General features: G+C 36.1%; 1 protein-coding gene across 1 annotated transcript in view; it reads left to right on the forward strand.

Moving 5' to 3' along the window:
* The window catches only part of LOC114687280 (cytochrome P450 2C26-like), a 32,319-nt gene extending 16,946 nt beyond the window's left edge, over positions 1-15,373 (forward strand). Inside the window, exons 6-9 of the mRNA XM_037206727.1 lie at positions 2,678-2,819; positions 8,746-8,933; positions 12,255-12,396; positions 14,805-15,373. Coding sequence (XP_037062622.1) covers positions 2,678-2,819; positions 8,746-8,933; positions 12,255-12,396; positions 14,805-14,986 — 654 coding nt within the window. The 3' untranslated portion in view covers positions 14,987-15,373. The remainder of the gene's footprint in view (positions 1-2,677; positions 2,820-8,745; positions 8,934-12,254; positions 12,397-14,804) is intronic.
* The last annotated feature ends 7,910 nt before the right edge of the window (positions 15,374-23,283 follow it).

Raw genomic sequence — 23,283 nt, forward strand, 5'->3', positions numbered from 1 at the left:
AACATCTTGGGTGTTGTTTGTTCTTATTTTTCCTATGCTTTCACATGAACTTTTAAATAATAATTATTATGTGAAATCTCCAATTTTTATGTAGATCTTAGTGCTATAAATAATCTTCATAGCAGTTTTTCCATTGTGTCCCATAGATTTTCATATGTTGTGTTTTTAATTTTCATTCAAGGTTAGGAATGTTTTAATTTCCTTCTTTATTTCTTTCTTAACCCAGTTTCCATTCACTAATATGCTATTAAATTTGGATGAGTTTGTGTCCTTTCTGTTTTTTCTATTGTTAGCAATGTCTATCTTTATCTTTTTATGGTCAGACAATATGCAGGATACAATTTCAATTTTCTTAAATTCTTCAAGATTTGCTTTGTGCCCTATTATGTGTTCGATTCTGGAGAAAGTTCTATGGATTTCTGTGAAGAAATTATATTCTTCTGAGCTTGAATGGAAGGTTCTGTAATACCTTTTAGGTCCATTTGATTGATGATGTCATTTAGCATCATAGTTTCTCTAGTTTTTGTCTAGATGACTTATCTGTTGATGGAAGTGGGGTATCTAAGTCACCTGCTGTCACTATGTTTGAGTCAGTCTGTGATTTTATATTTAATCATGTTTGTTTTATGAGACTGGGTGCCCATATGTTTGGTGCATAAATGTTTAGAATTGCAATGTCTTCTTGGTGGAGTTTTTCCATTAATGAGCATAGAATGTCCTTACTCATCTCTTTTGGTTAATTTCATTTTTGAAGTTTGTGGGCTCAGACATTCCTCACAGTTCCCCTTAAATTTGAAGATTTGTTTTTGCATTAGAATATCTAAGCATATGAAAGTGAGTCATTAGATTATTCTGAGGAATATTATTACCTTTGTATCCTGATTACATTTCAGATTATTACTTTCTGCTGTATAGAGTCACAACTGGACTTATTTTTTTGTCCTGAAATTGTACTACAATCATTCATTAGCTTTGATTGATTTTACACAATTTTATATTACATGTGATTTTCTACATATTTATCACACTTCTTCATAAATATCATTGTGCTTTACCCTTTCTAATTTAGGTTCCTTTATTTCATTTATTTGTTTAATTTTTCAGACTAAGATTTCTATTACTTCAAATGATTCAAAAGTACATGTGTTTAGATTTTATTTCCATACTAAATTTAGAATAAATTTTTAATCTTTTGTAACACAGTGTACTTTATATTTGTAGTGTTCCTAGATTTTTTGTGGCACATACATTGTCTTCTAGCCATACTTTCTTTTACATCATGAAAGTTTGTATCCGCAACTGTCAACTGCTTTTCTGTGTCAATTGTAGTGACTATATGCCTTGTTTCTTTTGTTCTAATAATGTGCTATATTGTGGTGACTGAATTTTTTAAGTAACTATAGACTTTGGGGGTAATTGCCACTTGGTCATAAATTGTAGTCCTTAAAGTATTTTATACTGTGCCAATTTAATATCTTTTGGTTATTCATTTTTTAAGTTCTCCCATTGTTTTAGATATTATATTTCAAAGAATAAATTCAAGTGACCAACACAATTATGGATGTCATTTTCCATCAGGAAAGACACATAATATCACAATGAGATTTAATGGTTCAATTGTAATTGTGGAACTTTTTCAAAGAAAAAAACTGCTAGTAATCATGTAATGAGATGGACACTAATATAATGTTAATGAGAATGTCGATTATTAGAGCCATTGTGTAAAACAATGTCATGGGTCCTCTAGAATCTCTTTCTCTATGTCTATCATAGGACCCAAGTACTTTACTTCTGAGTTTATATTCAAAGTATATCAGCGTATGGAAAACCTGCACATTCATGTTTGTTTCTTACTGTATTTCTCAAAGTCGCTGAGATAATCAATCTAGAAGTCATCAATGGGTAGATGGATGGATAATAAATGTGGGATAAATATGCAAAGATATATTATTTTTTAAAAGTAAAAGGAAACCTAGTTATTAATGCACTAAGAAAGAATGGATTTATTTAACACAAGGACAAAGGATCTCATTACAAACCTCTTAGTTTAATAGAGAATTCCCAGAGACAGAGTCAAATGTCCTCCACTCTTCTTTACCATATGGAGATACAGACCCTCATTTTTATGTATGAATTTGCATATCTGAAGATTAGACCTACCACAATTCTTCTTCATATGGCTTTGATGGGAGTAAATAGATAATGAATAAAATGTTTCATTTATGTTTTTTAAAGCATAATTATACAAAACTGCACAAATTTATGTACAGATAGTCACATCATTGCAAGAGTTAGGCTAATAAGGAATCAGGGTGATGTCAAAAATTATAAAAATCTGTGCCATAGTCTTTGAAATTATATGTTAATTTCTCCTCTATTCTACATTCCAGGATCTTTGTTGGCAACAATATAAAAACAAATATTCTGTAGAAGTCTTACTATAAAAAAACTTGCAATTAAATAAATGTTCATGTCAAATTAACTAGACCCCAAGACTATACAACTCAGTAAACTTCTATGAAGTTAGAATAACCATTTGGAAAGGGAGCTATGGTTTTTTATTTTAAATTTTATACTTTCAGTAACAAATACATAAACTTGCATAAAACTGTAGAGCCATTATAATCAGATGTGCTGGTAAACAATTTATCAGATTATTGCATCAAATTATTCTTAGGTAAACAACAATCAACTATCAGAATTTACACTTGAACATCTGGCAACCACAGTGAATGATCTGTTTGGTGCTGGGACAGAGACAATAAGCACAACGCTGAGATATGCTCTCCTGCTCCTGCTGAAGCACCCACATGTCACAGGTGAGGACTCAGGTGGTGATACACAGAGTTCCTATAAGATGCTGGAAAGTCTCTGCTAGTGTCCTGTGTGTCATTCTTAGAGAAGTCTCAGTCCTTCACTTTCTGTGCCACTCACTGGCTGTGAAGAACAGCATGACTAAGAGAAACAGACTCTGACTGTACGAAAAGCAACCAAATTCTGGTCAGTGTGTGAGTTATCTGGAAGGTAAGCTATGACAGGTGTGGTCAGGATACATTGTCTTGTGGATACATGTTCCCTTAATCTCAAAAATCCTGTCTTTAGATCACCTAAAACCTTTCAATTTCCTTTCCTCATTCTGATGAATCTAACTTTGGGGTGGAAAAAAGAAAACTCATCTCATGGAAGCATAAGCAGAAAGCCTAGAATGCACTGAGTATGGCTGAGATAATGTTCATTCTGAGAAGCATTCAAAATATTTAGATTCTCTAGAAACATTTTTCCATTAACACAGAAAATATAGATGAAAGAATCTTATCACTTCAAAAGTCCATTTCCTTAAATTATTGAACAATGATTTTTTTAACTGTATTAATAGCACTTTCTTTTACATTGTACTTTAAAACAGATCCAGTGGTTCAGCATATACAAAGCACACTCTTCCTCCTGTACCCAACATATATTACATGATTAAAGCACAAGTGTGAATCAAAATTTATATTTTTAGGATAGGAAGAGATAACAATAAGCAGACAAGGAGGCTTCACCAATTTATGGAACCAGTAATATGAGGAATGAGAAAAATGTAGATCAGGAAAGATGATGTTGAATCATAAATGTTAGATGAACATGCATGTAGTAAGACAAACAAGTTGTGTATCTATATTTACAGACCAGTGAAGACTCCTGCTCCAAAGCAATAGAAGTTTAAGTAGAGAATAATGTTGTGTACCAGATGCTGGCCTTGCTGAGGTTCTCTTCCTGTTCCCATTCAGCAGGTGACCCCCTCCAGGAAAATAGAATTCTTAAAAGAAACTGAGTCTAAGAAGCCCTTTATTCTAGACATTGATGATTGACAGGGAATGAGCAGTGCATAGGGATGAAAGGGGAGCTTCCCAACATTTTAGTCCCAGAATTCTGGCTCAGAAATTTTTCAGTGCCTTGTTCCATCAATGTGAGCAGCAGTCTATCCTCCAGACAAAGAAATAAATCAGCACTCCATATTTCACCACATTAATAGAAAATACTTTCCATGTATTAATCAGAATGGATTCTAAACATCCATCCAAGACACAGATTCATGGAGTTTCTGAACTGAATAGAAGCATGGAACCCTTCAGGGAGATCCCTGGGTCACATGTTAACTATTCTTATTGAAACTACACCGGGATTCTCATGATCAGCTGGCTTCTGATGAGTTTCTAAAATAAAGGGCAGATGAGACCTCTAGGTTTTCCATAATTTTTGTCCAGTTTTCCATTTCTTCATGAAATTTGTGAGAATGTTTTTTATCCTATTATCTGAAGTAAAGTCACAGGAAGCCATGACTCCAGGAGCCTGAATACCTCTTGTGGGAGGGTGAGTGTATCAGAGATTTTGCTGTGTACCAGGTCTGGAAAGCTCCCAATTCCATATTTACCATGTGGGTGCTGTAGGACTGACAGAAAATGAGGGATGAAAGAGAAAAAAAATTAAGTCTAAACTCCTTTTAATTGAGTATATATTCCCAGCACTTTAAAATATTTACTTAAATTTCCAGTATAATTCTAACTCAAGAAATGCAAAATTACAGACAAAAATATATCCATTTATCAAAAATACTGCTAATAATGGAAAATAATAATAATTTTCATGATAATGGATAATACTTATGTATTTACAATTAATCTATCAGTGAATATTGGTTTAACACAATGTTATAGTCCAATCTATAATCTTTCCCTTTTACTAATAATTGATTTTTTTCTCACATTATGTATCATGATTATGGATCTTCCCTCTATTCCTTCCTGTTCCTCCCCACCTTCTCTCATATTCAGATATCCTTCTTTTCTGCCTCTCATTAGAAAACAAGCAGGTTTCTAAAAATGATACATAGTATAATACAATCTACTAAATATAACCTGACACAGCAAAAATAACACATCAGAACTGGACAAAACAAAGGAAAAGAACACAAGAGAAGGCACAGGAAAAAAGAGCATTCATTTTCACATCAAAGAATCCCATAAAAACACTAAACTGGAAGCCATAATATATATGCAAAGACCTGGTGTAGACCTGTGCAGGCCCTGTGCATGCAGCCTCAGCTTTTGTGAGTTCATATATCCTTTATTTTGACTTTACAGAGCCTTTTTTCCTTAGTATCCTCCATCCTGTCTTGTTCTTACAATCTTTCTGCCTCTGATTCCACAGAGGTTCCTGATGGGAGTGATTTGATGAGGTATTCCATTTAGTGCTAAGTTCTCCAAGGTCTCTCAATGTCTGTATATTGTCTATTTGAGGGTTTCTGTATTTGTTGCCATCTGTTGCAAGATAAAGATAAAGATGGCTGAGCAAGGCACTGAAGGATGAGTATAGCAGAATGTCATTAGGATTCATTTTATTGCTATTGTAGGTGTAACCAACCGTCTTATTAAATAAGAAACACAGAACCAATGCAAAGAAGAAAGCCAAGAGGACAGAGCTAAGAGCTAAAACCTTACCCTTCCTCCTGCGCTGGTCCTACCTCTCCGAAAGAGATCTACTTCCTGTTTGTTTGTCTTTATATAGACTTTCTGTTCTGCCTTCTCATTGGTTGTAAACCCAACCACATGACTGCCTCATCACGGCCTGTCTGTACAGACCTCCAGGTCTTCTATGGTTGGTATTGAGATTAAAGGCGTGTGTCTCCAATCCTGGCTGTATCCTTGAACACACAGAGATCTAGCTAGCTCTGCCTACTAAGTGCTGGGATTAAAGGTGTGCACCACCAATGCCCAGCTTTTGCTATGGCTCTAAGAGCTCTGACCCCCAGGCAACTTTATTTATTAACATACAAATAAAATCACATTTCAGTACAAATAAAATATTACCATACGCTATATTTTTGTTTTGTGTTTTGTTGATAATTTTTTTTGTTTTAGAACAGAAATATTTGCTTTTACTATAGGTCTCTGGATTATTTAGACTCCCATTATTGGCCACCAAACAAGTTTCAGGACTAGTTTTCATTTCATGGAGTGAACCTTAAGTAAAATCAGTTCTTGGTTAGTTACACCCACAAGTATTGTAACACCATTGCCCTAGCATATCTTGCAGGCAAGGCAATATTGTTAATGAAAGGGTTTGTGGCTGGGTTGGTGTTTATATGTCTCTTTTGATAGTATGTAGAGTACATTCCAGTACCAAAGATGCTGAAACATGGGGATGAAGGTTCTATGTAGGCATCAGTTTGACTTCTCCATGTCCACAGAGATGTATAGGTGTTGCTTCAGCAATGAGGCCTTGCTGTCAGTTTGTGGAAAGCAATCTATTGTCTTGGCTATAGCCTGGGTTGTTTGGAGATGTTCATCAAACTCATTTGAACAACAACTCAATTAGATGCAAAGTAACGCTGGTCTTGGAAATTTTATTTGGTGACAAGGGATGTTCAGTTGGGGCTCTTGGATATTTCATTTAGATCACTTCATATATGTTTATATATATATATATATTATATATATATATATATATATAAAGTTTCTACTGTATTAAGATTCCATACTATCACTCAAATGGCCCTGAATTTTATCTGTCTCTCCTTATATTCCCTCACCCCTGCTCCCCTGCCCAGTCAAGCCTCCCCCCAACATATCCATAACTATCTATTCTATCTCCCCTTCCTAACAAGATCTATCTGTCCTCCATAGTCCCTTACATTAAATCTAACCTCAGTGGTTGTACAGATTGTAGCTTGGTTATCATTGATTTAACAGCTAATATCCACATTTAAGTGAATCCATACCAAATTTCTCTTGCTGGGTCTGGATTACATCACTCAGGGTGAGGTTTTATGTTTTTTTTTGTTGTTTTGTTTTGTTTTTTTGGTTCCATCAATTTACCTGAGAATTTCATAACTTTATTCTTTTTTTAATGGCTGAGTGACATTCCATTGAATGAATAAACCACATTTAAAAACAATCTATTCCTCTGTAGGGAAATACACTTCATTTCAATTTCTGGCTATTATGAATAAAGGAGCAATGAACATTGTAGTAGAATATTATTTTAAGGTGTGTTACTTTTGTTTATGTTGCATTTGTTTAACTCTGTGAAGCTTTGTTACTGTGCCTGTCTGAAACACTTGATGGTCTAATAAAGAGATGAATGGCCAATAGTGAGGCAGGAGAGAAAAATAGGAGAGGCTGGCAGGCAGAGAGGATAAATAGTAAGGAGTGAGAAAAGAGATGGAGGAGTGAGAAATCAAGGAGCCAGAGAAGGAGGAGGACTCCAGGGGCCAACTGCCCAGCTACACAGCAAGTCATGGAGTAAGAAACAAAGAAAGGTATACAAGAATAGAAAAAGAAAAATCCTGTAGGCAAAGATAGATGGGATAATTTAAAGTTAAGAAAAGCTGGCAAGAAACTAAGCAAAACTAAGGCTGGGCATTCATAAGTAATAATAAGTCTTGGTGTGTGGATTTTTTGGTAGCTGTGTTACAGGCCCCCTCAAAAAGAGCAAAAACAAACAACAACAGAACATTGTTGAGCAAGTCTTTCCATGATCAGATGAAACAATTGTTAGGTATGCCCAAGAGTAGTATAGCTGTATCTTGAGGTAGATTGGTTCCCATCTTCCTGAAGTATTGTCACACTGATAGCCGTAGTGGCTGTACAGGTTTGCACTCCCATCAACAATGCATACGTGTTCCCCTTGTGCCACATCATTACCAGCATGATCTGTCACTTTTTTTAAAACTGATCTTCACCATTCTGATGGGTGTAAAATGAAATTTCAAAGTAGTTTTGATTTGCATTTCCCTGATGACTAAGGTTTTTGAACATTTTTCTATGTTTCTTAAAGTTTTTCTCAGCCATTTGATTTTCTTCTTTGATCTGTACCCCATTTATTATTTGGGTTATTTGTTTTCTTGATATCTCATTCATTGATTTCCTTATAATTTTGGATCTTAGCCCTCTATTGGATGTGTTGGATAAAATCTTTTCTCATTGTGTAGTTTGTCATTTCGTCCTAATGATGGTGTCTTTTTCCATACAGAAGCTTGTCAGTTTCATGAGGTTCCAATATGATATTGCTAATGAAGTGAGGGGAAAGAGGAAGTGTGCATGTGTGTGTATGTTTAAGCATGTATTTGTTTATGTAGATGATGTAGATGTAACTGAAATTTCATTTCCCATATCTGAAAGTCATAAATGTTGTGCATATATAGGCATATAAGAAACAGTCATTTTACAAATATGAATATACTTCAGAAGTAGCTGAAGAGGTTGAACTTGTTCATTAAGTGTGGGAACAAAAAAGAAGAGTCTTTCAAATTGTACACATGCAGCACACACATATTCATAAATACACATATCTTAGAATGTGACTAGAAAAGAATATTGTATTTGGATACAGATTTAGTATCTGAGTTCTAATCTTCTTTACCATAGACTAAAGCATGTTGACTAATTATACTCTGTTTTATTTGATACTTTTAATTACTTATACTTTATTTGCAATTATGGCTTACTATATTACATTATATTATATTATATATAATAATAAGTGTATGCTGATATATCATATCTGTATAGAATAGTGATATAAATCCACAACACATCATTTCTGCATAATTATATATATATATAAATACTTTTATCTCTGAATGAAAAATACACATTTTCAATTGTTTTACAAAACCTACATTATGCTGTGTATGGCCTGACATTGTGCCAAACATGTCACTTTTATCCTATTCCCCCATTTCTCACTGTGACCAACCAGCTAAAGTCCAGGAAGAGATTGATCATGTGGTTGGCAGAAACCGCAGACCCTGCATGCAGGACAGGAACCACATGCCCTACACAGACGCCATGATTCATGAGGTCCAAAGATTCATTGACCTCATCCCCACCAGCGTGCCCCATGCGGTGACTTGTGACACTAAGTTCAGGAACTACCTTATCCCCAAGGTAAGCTTGTCTCTTCTCTGCTGCACCTCTGTGCTCTTGATGCCCCCAGATGAGAGTGCAGTTCCAGTCCTCTGTGTCACCAAAGCTGCTGGTGGCTTATACTGCTTCCCAATCAGGAAGGCAGCTCTACTGCAGGTACAGATACATCTGGTAATGATACTTCCACATTTGCTCTCACTTTCATATACTGTTTGGCAAAGCTTAGATATTTCTGTTGGAATGTTCAAACACTTTGTCAAATTTCCAAAAGTCTTTTCTGGATTTTTATCATTATGAGAAAAAAAAATCTTCAAATTGGAAAGAATTGATATCCTGAATTCTTTCAAATCATCAGTAAGGTTATGTCATCCAATCATTTATTTGTTATGTTTATTTCTCTGCCATGTTTCTTTTCAATAGGGAAGTTTATAAATATCTTTTTGTAGGTTATCTGAGTGGTGAATATCTGTTATTATTTCTCTAGTGCCTCTGCTATTCATTCCATCTGCATAATGGAAACAATTGATGTAATCCTTCTGTTGGTCTTATTTTTATCTAAACATGTGAATTTTACTATTTCTAACAGGTATCTGTAAATGTATGTGGATTTGAAGTTGTTATATGGGCTAATACTTTGCTATGTACTTTTCATATTCCATTGTTCTTAGTTTCTCTTCGGTTGGCTAATTGCAGCCTAGTGATGAACAGACCTGGTTGCAGTGGTCATCACTTGTCTCATTTCTGATTAGGATGAAGGATTGTAACTTTAATATCTCTGTATCAAGTTTGATGTTTTAGGAATACATTGATATTTGTGTAGATCAGATGATAATTTTTAGTCTGATTTATTTAAGGGTATAAGAGATACTTTATTGTAGAGCCAATTATGTATGAGCATGACCCAGGAACACAGATTTTTTTTAGGTGAATTTTATTCACAAACATCTGTACAGTATTTCAAAATTGTTCTCTGCCTCCATTTTATGGTTCTGTGTATTGTTTACCCTTTGATCACTGACTGTATATGTAGATGGAATTTTCTCCACTCTTGCATTGACCAACAGTCCAGATGAATCTCTTCTACCTGTGGTCCCATAATTGTGTATACAAATAATTACTCAGAGGGTTATATTAATTTCAAACTGTATAGTTTATGCCTAAAGCTTATATTAGCTAGCTCTTTGAACTTAATTCAACCCATTCCTATTTATCTATGTCTTGATATGTGGCTTCTTTGCTTACCAGTACTTTCACATCTTCCTTCTTGGGTAGCTGGATTGCATATCCCCTGACTCTGCCTTCTTCTGTAAGCTTTCTTGCCATAGTTTCTTTATTAAGCAATAAAAGCAACACACATTATCAGCATGTAAAAAGACATCCTACAGCACTATATATGTTATCAACATGTATGTATGTTGGACTTTCTCTACTACACATTGCTTATGATTTCTATGTAAAGAAATTTCTGTCCATAATTTTTCTCCTCCAAAATTCTTAGAATTCTTATATTTTAAGCTGTTGGCTTAAAAGTAAGTTAAGAATGTTCCCTGATGTGGTTCTGTTTGTACTTAGTTCATTCTGTGGCCACTTAGTTTTACTTTGAAGACCCCAAAAACTTCTGATTGAGTTCCAGATACTATAGATGAAAAATGCAGAATTTTTATAGTAATACCTTCATCCAAAAAGGATGAAGTTGCTCTCTACAGGGTAGTTCTGTAGTTTTTAATGGTAGGGACAAAAAGAGATTGGTAAGTTTCCAATAACTAATATCATGTGGAGATGATGGAACTAGCTTTGCCAGTGGCATTGGGCTTTGTTGTGTGATAACAGACTTAGTATATGGGTGAGGTTGCCAGTCTGCTTTGGCTAAAGGACACTCCTGAGGTAAGACTGTTGAGGTCTATGCTAATATACATAACTTGTTTATGTTCGTGTCCTTAGACCCAACTAAATAGTAAATAGGACAAAGGACAAGATAGGAGTGACATATCTTCTCATGGCTTCCTTGGGTTTAGACCCTAGTTTGAGGCAAGTGTTGCATCAACTAAACTTATATCCCTTCATCGCTCTGCTGCTGGATCATGATATGACTGGTCTCTTTGGGTCCACTCAAGCAGATTATCCCATTTATTTCCCTTTGTGGAACAACCTGGTCTAGAAATAAGCATGACTTCACAGCTGATTTTCCCTTCTGACAAGTAGGAAAAGTGATTTCTTTGATCAGACTAGAGCCACTGATCTCAGCAGAAGTAATAGGAAAGGACCCAATGATCTTTGCCATAATTGTTCTGGTAGATTTCAGACTTTCTAGGCCAAGGGGATTGTGCTGCCTCTTCAGAAACTCTGTCATTGTAGCAGAGAAGCAGTGATGGGAAATGTGTAAACAAGTGGTTATGAATATACTTTCAATGTCTATTGACACTAGAACTTAATTTTCACACAATTTATGTATGTCAATAATGTTTTTTTAGCTTTATAAATTTAAACATACTTACTTAAGCTGCATAGTAATATGTGTGTCAGCCTTGTAAAAGCTTTGTAGAGCACATTCCTAGAAACTTTGAAATGATACGAGATTAGTTTGTGTACTATTTAAAGAAAACTTGCCAGCACCAGTTCCCAGCAATTTCTGTATATCCCTAGAAGTTTTATTGATTTAGCTGTCAGCAGATCATCTTACTTTAATCTTATTTTGTTTAATTTTATTTTTCCCTCTCCTCCTCATTCCAACACTTCCTTTTCTTCTCCTAAAGAGTCCTCATCCTGCTTTTCTGACACATGTGCATATATGTATTTCTATATTTGTGTCTGAGCATTCATATAGATAGATTACATACAAGACTGCACACCTCTACTCTGGCACATAGCCCTGCATTTACTTTCCTATCATATAAATACAGATATAGATAGACAGATTCTGTAAATGAGAAAAAAAGGAGTGGTAATTATCTTTCCAAATCTTCCATATTTTACTTATTGAATGTTCTCCTATTCTGTTCAAAATACTCAATGAATAATTCTACTTAGAAACTGATTCACATGAGGAGTATACAGAAATGATGAGCCTGAGAAATCAGATTAGAGAAGCATGAGTCTAATCTGAAGGAAAGAAGAGATTGAGAAGTTTTAGTCCAAGTACTCATGCGAAATGTCACTAGATGGCACTTTAGCCACATCTGTGCCTGGCCTCAACCTTCTCCCTGCTCTCTGTGTTGAAATGTCCCTGCTGTTCTTTTTACTTAACTCCCACTATGGAGCAGAAGGTGAACTAGGTTAATTTCCTAACGTGTTTTAGCTCTATGCTTTCTTTGTAACTCGATTTCTCTCTGTGTGTTGTTATAGGGAACAACAGTAATAACATCACTGTCATCAGTCCTGCATGACAGCAAGGAATTCCCCAACCCAGAGGTATTTGACCCTGGACACTTTCTAGATAAGAATGGAAACTTTAAGAAAAGTGACTACTTCATGCCTTTCTCAGCAGGTAATAGAAACCTATTTCCATGGCTCCAGTGACATGAGAGTCTCTAAAGATTTACACAGTGGCTCCCTAATGGCCATTAGACTTGCAATGATCAGGAATATGACTCTCCAGTGTCCATGCACTGTCATGATAAGGAGATTTCTTCCCTTTTAGTTTACGAAAGTAAAGCTTTGATTGTTATCCATTGTTCAAAGTTGAGAAAGCTGAAGAAAAGTGTGTGTTTAATCTTCCCTTAGCTACATCACAGAAATATCAAAGAAAGCAAACTTCATTTACACTTTATTCACTCACTATGAAAATGGAGACACCATAATTTATATTCATGTCTTTTTTGCTGTGTCACTCACCCTCATGCTCAACTATGCACTTACAAGTCTCCAAAAATACAGAAAATTACCAAAGAGCCTCAAGTGCACTTGGTAAACACATGAATGAACAATACTTGATAAATTTCAGTTGGACAAGGGCAATGAGAAAGATTCCCAGATCTCTGGGTTATTGGGGATAAATCAGAACATTTACATCTCAAACCTTATTAATTAATGCCTAAGATGGAGCATCTTTCTAATAAATGACTAACTCCCTAGCTGCCTCAAAAAGCATAGGTAATTGAGTATTATAAGAAGAAATCCCATATTATTAAAAGAATGTTTTAAACCATTAGGTCAGAGCACTTTTACTCTGTTCAGAGTGCCAGGAACTTCATTCCAATCATCATGAGATGATGGAGACATTGTAGATGTGGCAGGACACTCTGTCAATATGATTGGGAACACTGTTCCTTCTCATTCAATATGAGAACAATGGATATTGAGTCCACACCTGCAATGTGTATGCTGCCTTTGGATATGCAGTTTCTGTCCTTGGTTTTTTTATTTTTTATTATGAACACAGAGACTCTTCCTCAGTCTCACAAGCAGTCTGCTTATAAATGTAAACAAACATACTTAACTAAAAAGTATTTTTGAACAATGTATTTCTTAATAGTATAGGTAATTGAGAAAAAAATAATTCAACTTATTCTATTTGCCCAATTAGATGTCCTTTCATGCAGCTGTCCATCTACCAACCCATCCAATAACTGCTACGGGCCATGGAATAATACAACAGAGGGCCATTAATAATTCAGGTGTCAACCCACCAGATGAATAATTCCCTGGTGGAGGAATGTCATTTCAAGCAAGGCTTATGAGGCCACGGACTCTGACATTGTTTGCTCTTGTCTGTAATTTCACATGTGCATAAACAGCTGAGGAATTTCCCCACTAGAGTGCATTCTCATGTAATATCTACATGTAATCTCATGATACATCTCAATCTTAAGAGCACTTATGTCTGTGGACTATCAAATAATGATTCATTTTAAGCTGCATATACTAGGATGTGCTTCATAACTAGACCTATTGTTCCATGAAGACTATAGAAACTTAGAAATCTGTTTTATATCATTGTCTCAGGCTCAAATAGGAGAATGGCCATGTCTCCCCAGTTCTAGACAACTATGTACAATTAGCTGATTTAAAACCTCACAACAAATTCAAAGTTGACTAGTTGCCCCTGCAAATGAATCACACAAGGACAAATTCCCAAGTGTCTGATTGCTGAACCAAGGTCACAGGCATAAAGCAACATTGGTGATAGTTTTGCTAAAGTCTGGCTGATAATTTAAGACATATCTCCCTACACAGATTCTTAGCAGCTTATCTCATGGGCACTGTGCCCTCAGCCTCTGCTTTGTAGCCTGCACAGCCAAGTGTTGCCATGGTTACTTATTCCCCACTGCACTGGCTTCTCTTCATGTCTGAGCTGCCTCCAAGTCTGGGAAAAACTGACACTTTTAAATGTTAGTTTAGAATGTTAATCACACTTAGAAATACACAATACAACGCATAATTTCTCTACATTCTAGGCTGCCAAATAGTTTAACTTTATAACCCCTTTCATAGGCTATCTCCTTAACAGATACTGAAACTGCTGTATATTCCTTCAGAGCTGCAGTTACCCCACTAATGAGAAAGCTGAAGTTTATTTCATGTGTGTTATCAGAATGGCTCTACTCCTTATCATTTACCTAAGCAATCTAATGTGACGCTCAGATATAACTTTTTATTCCCTTCCCTGTGATGTATATAAGGGGATGAAGAAAAAAGAGAGGAAGAAGAGAACTTAAGAGAATAACCAAGAGTACCTGTATGAGTCTTATTCCCTCGGATAGATAAGAATTATTCTTAAGTCCTGCTACACTGAGGCATTCTCTTTGCAACCCTGGAGCAGTCCTGGGAGCTGGTCTCATGCACTACAATAAATAAATTACCATTCATTAATAATCTCCTATGTCAGGTACAAGTACAGTGATTCTCTCATTTATGAATGAGAATAGTAATCTTCTTTGGCTTTCTTCCCCCTAGGAAAACGGATTTGTGCAGGAGAGGGCTTGGCACACATGGAGCTGTTTCTATTACTGACCACTATTTTACAGAACTTTAATCTGAAATCACTGGTTCACCCTAAAGACATCAATATTACCCCAGTGGCCAATGGATTTGCCTCTCTGCCACCCCCCTACCAGATCTGCTTCATTCCTGTTTAAAGAAGAACAGAATTTGTGGTCTAAGCTGTGTTGTTTTCTGCAATCACGTCTAGACCTTCATCCAGCTTTTTCTTCATCAGGGACAAGCTGCCCTTACTCTGCTCTCATGTATTCCCATTGTGTCAAGACCAAGGAAACACCTGTCAAACATTTTGCAGTTTCTGGAGTCACTGCACAAATATATTGCAATTTTCTCTTCTCTGCAACAGTGTTATTATCCCTTGTGCTAATGTGTATCATGTCTTGAGTTAAAATAGTATTTCACTGTAAAATAACTAATATAATAAAATAATTCATGGTCATTTTTCTTCTGTATGTTTTCAATAATAAATATATTTGATTTGTGTATCTGTTCTTAGACGTGCTTACAACTCAGGTAAAAAAAAATGAAAGAAAATAGCGATCCCAACACATCATGCTGGTCCACATATTGTGAAGCATAGAGAATGCAGGAGAGAATGCTAGAGAGATATTTCATTCACTAAAGTGCTTGACACACAAACCTGAAGACTAAATCCAATCTTTGGCATATATATAATGGCCAGGTGTGTGTGCTTGTTATACCAACACTGGGATGACAGACAAGAGATCCTGAACGCTTGCTGGATACCCAACCCAGCCTAATTAATGAGTCTTGTGTCCCAGTGAAGTATCCTATCTCAAAAAACAAGCATATCACCTTCTAAAAAACAACACTCAAGGTTAATCTGTGACTTCCACATATGTGTATGTACATGTACACACATTCTCTCATATAATCACCTGAATATGCACACACATTTACACATCCACATATATACATGTAAAACAGAATGGGAAGAGGAAGGTGATACCAAAGCCCTTTGGTGAGCATCACTTAGAGTCACTTCAAGTATTTGTATTTGAAACACATAAACACTGTCCTGGAGTAGCTCCACCATGTAGAGAACAAGTCACAGGGAGGAACACACATGTAGTATCAGGTCATGCCCTGCTTTGCTATTATTGTCAATAAAAAGTTAAACTTTAAAACATGCTTCTGATTTTATGTTCTCAGGTTGAACCTGAGCATGCATTTTGCTTTCTATTGCTAATGATATGTTCCATATGCCTCCCTCCTCTTCCCAGAAGAATAATGGTCCCAGGAAGAGTCACATTTCTGTAATTTCTAGATGCTACATTCTCTTCCTACAGCATTATAAGTAATCAAATGAGAAGTAACAGTACTGATTATCCCTTCTTATCTTACTCTCAAAGGAGCCACTTTGTCTGGTGTTGCTAAGTTCTTACCTTGGGGCAGGCTGCAAGGATATGTCTACATATACATTAGTGTACAAGCATACATTTGCACATGCTATTTCATCTATATACTGATTGTTGTGGTAGAAAATGTGACGTACACATCCTGTATTCAATCCCAACCTGCTCTGTCCATATCAGACATAGAACTAACAAAAGAAGTTAATGTGCTCAGATCTCATTGCAAAGGACAAACAATATGAAATATAAAGGCAGTATTTCCTCTATAAAACCCACCAGACCTATAGAACTGTTTGCCAAATAAATTTACCTAAAATGAACCCCAGGACACAGAATTTAAGAGAACACTCATAAATTTATTAAAAAATACCAAGGAGTGACTGGAGAGATGACTCAGTGTTTAAGAATACTGGCTGCTCTGCTCTTCTAGAGATCCTGAGTTCAGTTCCCAGCAGTTACATGGTAGCTTACAACTATCAATAATGGAATCTGATGGAGACAAAACACTTGTATACATAAAATATATCAACAAAAAAGTCAAGTTTAAAAAAAACATAAAGAAAGAGCCTAATGAACTTAAAGAGAAGAAAAAAATCCAACACCTGTATGATGCCCCAGAAAACACAAGCAGTAGGCCAGTGAAAATGATGAATACAATACAGGATTTGAAAATGTAATTCAATCAGGAGATAGAAACACTGAAGAGGAACCAAGAAGAAATGAACATGGATTTGAAAAACCCAAAATTCCAAGTCGAAAACTCAAGGGAAAGTCTGACAAATAGATGAACAGAGCAGAAAATAGAAAGACAGGACACAAAGATACAGTAGAGGATCAACACAAAATAAGCAAGGAATATGGAAAATTAACAATACATGAAATGAACATGAAGGGAATGTGAGACCCCATGAAAAGATGAGAGCTTTGAATTATAGGAACAGATGAGGGAGAATATTCAGAGGTCAGTGGCATAGATCAGAACTTCAACACAATCATGGAAGAAAATTTCCCTAATAATATAAGAACCATACAGAACACCAAAAAGACAAGACCAGAAACAAAATTTCTCACAGCATATCTTGGTAGGAAAAACTGAGTGTGTGTGTGTGTGTGTGTGTGTGTGTTGGTGGGGGTATTGAAATCTATCAGAGAAAAGCACAAATCCATCATATATAAAGAAAAACCCATCAAAATAATGGCTGTTTTCTCATTAGAAATCTTGAAAGCCAGAATAGACTGTAGCCTTGCATTCCACATCCTAAAAGACCATGACCACCAATCTAGAGTACTGTATGTAACAACTATCTGTCACAGATAAAGGAAGAAAAAAGTTCATGATATGAACAGCCTAGAAAAGTTTATCTTCCCACTTTCTGCTTTCTTTCCAGGAAGCCTCCTGGCTGGCTTTGTGGCCATTAGCCAGCTACTGCTGTATTCAACGTGTTCTACCTCTCCCAGCTCAACAAAGTGAGGTGCTCCAGGGACAGGGTTGATGTCCATTATTCCCACTGCCCTGCATCTAGTCTGCCATGCAAATCTGACATCTCTTGGAGGGTGCTCACAACTGTATTTCTGGGTTGGAAATTGAGACAGCTGTGTCTTGTGTCTTTGATAGGCATGTAGGGGAAGAAGTTGTCGTGTACGTGCCATATATCTTCCTGATAACATCAAAGAACTGTAGATTCTCAAGGAAGGGAACACAGATGGATTTAGATGATGCCTTCCTTGATAATTGATGCCAAATTGACCATGGAGGAAGTCATTAAGGAGCTGGCACAGATTTCCAGGAGACACATTCAAGATGAGGATGATGCAGCAAAAGCACATAAAGATGATGTGGACAATGCATGAAGAGACTGTAGAAGAGCTGCTGACATGCTAGGGGCAAAACTGTCAACGGAGCCCTACCAATAGCAACTCTGGAACAGGGATGTTTATGGAACCATAGATTGCATGGTTTCATTGGAAAGACTGTGTTCATACATAACTATCGCTTCTATTTCCCCTTCCTAGGAAGATCTATCCTTCCCCTAGTCTCTTACTCTGTACATAACCTCTGTGTTTATATGGACTGTAGGTTGCTTATTGAATCCTTAACAGCATACACAAATACATTTATATTTGTCTTTTTTTATGTGGGTTACCTCAGTCAGAATAATTTTTTGTAGTTCCATACATATATTTCAAATTTCATTTCCTTTAACAGCTGAATAATATACCATATGTAAAAGTACCACATTTTCTTCATTTATCTGTTGGTGGCCATCTAGGTTGTTCCAATTTCAATTATATATATATATATATATATATATATATATATATATATATATATCAGCATTGAACATAGCTGAGGAAGTTTCTTTAGTAGGATGGAGTATCCCTTAGGTATATGTTTAAGAGTGGCATAGAGGTGGATGTTCAGATAGTTCCTTTCTCATTTTTCTAAGAAACTGTCACTGACATCCATAGTGGCTATGCAAGTTTGTACTCCCACCAGCAATATATGTGTTCCTTTGATTCTGTATCCTTTCCAGCATGACCTCCCTGTGGAATATTATTTTTGTGAAAATATTTCCTTGCCAAGATGCCTTCTGATTATTTTAATAAAGAGCTGAATGGCCAATAGCTAGGCAGGTAGAGGTTAGATGGTACATCTGTGCAGAAAGAGATGAAGAGGAAATGAATCTATGCACAAGAGACGCAAGAGGACAGAGAGGATACAGGAAGTGCAAGATGAAAAAGAGGTAAAAAGCCATAAGGCAAAATGTAGATTAATATTAATGGGTTAATTTAGGCTATAAAAGCTAGTAAGACAAGCCTAAGCTACAGGCCAAACTTTCAAAATTAATAATAAGTCTCCATGTCATTTTTTGTAAGCTGGTGGCCCAAAGAAAATTCTTTCTACATGACCTGTCATTTTTTAATCAATATTGGCCATACTGACTAGTGTAAGATTAAATCTCAAAGTATATTTGATTTGCATTTCCCTGATGACTAAGAATGTTGAACATTTCTTTCAGTATTTCTCAGCCATGTGTGTTATTTCCTTTGAGAACTCTGACTAGATTTGTACCCACTTTTTACATGTGTATTTCTTTTCTTGACGTCCAGTTTATTTGACTTCTTTGTATATTTTATATATTAATCCTCTATCAGAAGTATAGTTGATAAAAATCATTTTCCATTCTGTAGTCTACCACTTTTTCCCAATGATATAGGCCTGTGCCATACAGAAGCTTTTCAGTTTCATGAGGTCCCTTTTATTAATAGTTGTTCTTAATGTCTGTGCTATTGTTGGTCTGATCAGAAAATCTTTTCTTATTCCAGTGAGTTCAATACCATTTCCCACTTTCTTTTCTACCAGGTTCAGTGCATCTGCTTTTATTTTGATGTTCTTGACCTATTTGGATTCTTCTACATGCAGCCATCCAGCTTGACAAGCACCATCTGTTGAAGATCCTGTCTTTTTTCCTATCTGTAACTGGGGCACCAAGCCTTCAGTCACCACCAGGATAAGGCAAGAAAATCCATGAATGTGGCCAGACTTTGGAAAAATTCTTATATATCTTAGGGATAGACTTTTCTATCTGAGGGGTAAATAATAAGGAAACACACATGCTTTCTGATGATAACTTTCTCTTTTACTTCAACTTAAGAAATCCTCTCTCAAAATTTCTCTTAAAATATCTCTGTCTCTACACAGTTACATCTCTTTACATACAGCTACATTTTCTACACACACTTACACAGGCCCCTCTTTTCTCTGAAAATTTCTCTTGCTCTCTCTCCTGCCTAGTTATTCATATTCTCTCCTCAGCTCCTTCTGCAAACACACACACTCTCACTCTAAAACACACATACACTCACTACTCAGCTCTTTCCACAGTTCCTTCACATAGATCTTCCTTCATGGCAGCAGCTCCTTCACTCAGCTCTCCACAGCTGTCTCTCTACACACTGCTGCTGCTGCCATACAGCCAAACTCTTAACAATCATAAGTTACATTTTCAGGGCTCTATCCATTCTCAAAACACAAGATAAGTCACATAGTTTATCTTAGGCTAGTAATGTTACATTGTGACCCCTGCATGCAGCTCTAAGTTGGTGAGGGATCCTCAACAGCAAACTATTGACTGAACCTTGAGCCATCAGGGTACATGCAGAAAGATAGCTACTGCAAGGCGCTATGTCTCATTGTAAACACCTGTCCTTGGTTCAGCAATAAACAACACCTGGATATTAGTCTCTTGTGTATCTTCTCCAGGGGAACTTTTGTCTCTTTTGAAGTCCAAAATTAGCTGTCTGTATACAAGGCTGTCTTTGTGAGTGAAAATCCTATTTCAGTCTGAGTAATGTAAAATATTCTAGTATCAACTCTACACATCAAAATTATACAGCCTATGAGGGGCCCCCAACTGGATCAGGCCCTCTGAATAGGTGAGACAGTCAATTGGCTTGATCTGTTTGGGAGGCATCTAGGCAGTGGTACCAGGTCCTGGGCTTGTTGCATGAGTTGGCTCTTTGAAACCTGGGACTTATACAGGGACGCTTGGCTCAATCTGGGAGGAGGGGACTGGACCTGCCTGGACTGAGTCAATCAGGTTGAACCCAGTCCTCAGGGCAGACCTTGATCTGGAGGAGGTGGGAATGGTGGGTGGGCTGGGGGGAATAGGAGGGGGCAGGAAGGGAGAGAACAAGGGAATCTGTGGCTATTATGTAGAACCGAATAGTATTGTAAAATAAAAAAAATATGAAAAAAAATCCAGGGTTTAAAGATATTTTTGACATATGGTTATTTAAATATGGTAATGAGGGAAGAGAACAAAACTATATGGATGTGAAAGAAAAACATCCTTTCCTATGTTATGGATTTAAGGAAGGCTCCATTTAGTGTGTTTTTACTGATGTTTGTTAAGATAACCTCAGTGAGTTGTGTAGTGATAGGGAGTCAGGATCTTATATGCAACATGATGATGGGGGGATGTTTAACTACGATCCAGAGGGAAGATCACTGGATGGTAAATTGTGAAGAGGAAATGTCAGGAATAAAGGCAATGTTTGTCAGACTAATAATGTGTATGTATTATGACAATATGCACAGGACTTCTCTGTTAGCTGAATCCCCTGGATATCATGTTTGTCCCTCTTTTCACACTCAGGCCTTATAATGAAATCTTGAGTGCATCACATGTTTATCCCTCCCCACACCCTTAGAAACTGGCAACCACAGATCTCATTAGTTCCTTCATAGTTATGCCTTTTTGAAAATATCAATTTTAAATCATATATTATTTAATCTTATTTAGATTGCTCTTTCACTTTTCTACATGGGATTATCATTTTCATGTCTTTTCTTGGTTTGATACCTTGAAATCAATATTCCATCTTGCACATAAATAATTTCTATATCCACATACTTACTGGAGGTAATTTTGTTTGCTTGTGGTTTTGTCAATTATGAATAAACTTTTATATACAGTTAAAAAAATTATACAGCCTAAACAGAAGTCATCTTCCAGAACATCCACAGCTATAAGTGTAAGCATAAAACACACCACTGAAGGGCTGTGGAAAGAACCCCACAGCTGATCTTAATAGAGAGGCATAGCAGTGGCACCAGAGAAAGTTACAGACAGAAAACAACCAATTTCCACAGCCAGTGACCCCATGGCTTTTCCAGGTGGGGCTCCCCATCAGGGAGTTAAACTTCTGGTGGGCCAACTTGTCAAACACTAGTTGTCATGGCTGTACATTCCCATGGCCCCCTATATTTTCATGCGTGTATTCCTGACTGCTTTATAAAAAAAAAAAAAGGCAGGTGTTCATAGGTGTATGGATTCATATCTAGGTCTCTAATTCATTTCAATTGATCAACATGTCTGCTTTTATGCCAATACCATCCTGTTTTTATTACTATAGTTCTTAGTAAATTTGAGATCAGGGATGGTGAAACCACCATAATTTTCCTTTTTAAATTCAAGATTCTTTAGCTATCCTGTTTTTTTTTTCTTGTGTGTTTTCATATGAGGGTGAGAATAATACTTTCAAGATCTGTGAAGAATTGTTTTGGAATTTTGATGGGGCTTGTATTAATCCTTTAGATTGCTTGTGGTAGGATGATCAGTTTTACCATATTACTTTTATTTTTCCATGCATATATGAGATCTTTTCATCTTCTATTATCTCCTTGGAAGCAGAATCCACAAACACATCAGAAAAATCAGTGGTTCTCAATCTTCCTAATGCTGTAACCCTTTAATATAGTTTCTCATGTTTTGGTCACCCTCAACCCTAAAATTGTTTTCATTGCTACTTCATAATTGTAGATTTCTACTGCTATAAATCATAAATATTTGATATGTAGGATATCTGATATGTGACCCATGTGAAAATCAAAGGGTTTGTAATCCACAGGTTGAGAACCAGAGCATTAGATGAAGAAAAGGCTTTTGACAAAATCCAACACACCTTCATGAAAAATGTATTAAAGAGACTTGGATATACAACAGACATGCATCAAAATAATAAAGGTGATTTACAGCAAGCTCATAGCCAACGTCAGCCTAAATAGATTGAAACTCAAAGCATTTCCACTATATAATTCAGATGAACAAGGCCGTCCACTCTCTCCATATCTATTCAATACAGTACTTGAAGTCTTAGCTAGAGCAATAAGGCAACTGACCTACAGGGTATAAAGAGGAAGGGAAGCAATGAAAATATATTTGCAGATGACATTATTATAAACATAAGTATAAAAATTCCAACAGGAATCTCCTACAGCTGGTAAACACTTTAGCAAAATAGCAGGGTACAAATTTAATACACAACACACACACAAAAAAAAAAAAAAACCAGTAGCTTTCCTATATACAAGTGACAAATGGACTGAGAAAGAAATCAGGGAAACAGCATCTTTCACAATAGCTTCAAATGAAATGTAAAATATCTTGTAGTAACTCTAATCAAGTAAATGAAAGACTTGTATGATAAAAAATGGAAAAGAATTTGAAGAGGATTCTACCACACTTTCAAAGAAGTTCTGCAGCAAATCCATC

Source organism: Peromyscus leucopus, chromosome 1 (assembly GCF_004664715.2).
Source record: "Peromyscus leucopus breed LL Stock chromosome 1, UCI_PerLeu_2.1, whole genome shotgun sequence".
NCBI lineage: Eukaryota > Metazoa > Chordata > Mammalia > Rodentia > Cricetidae > Peromyscus > Peromyscus leucopus.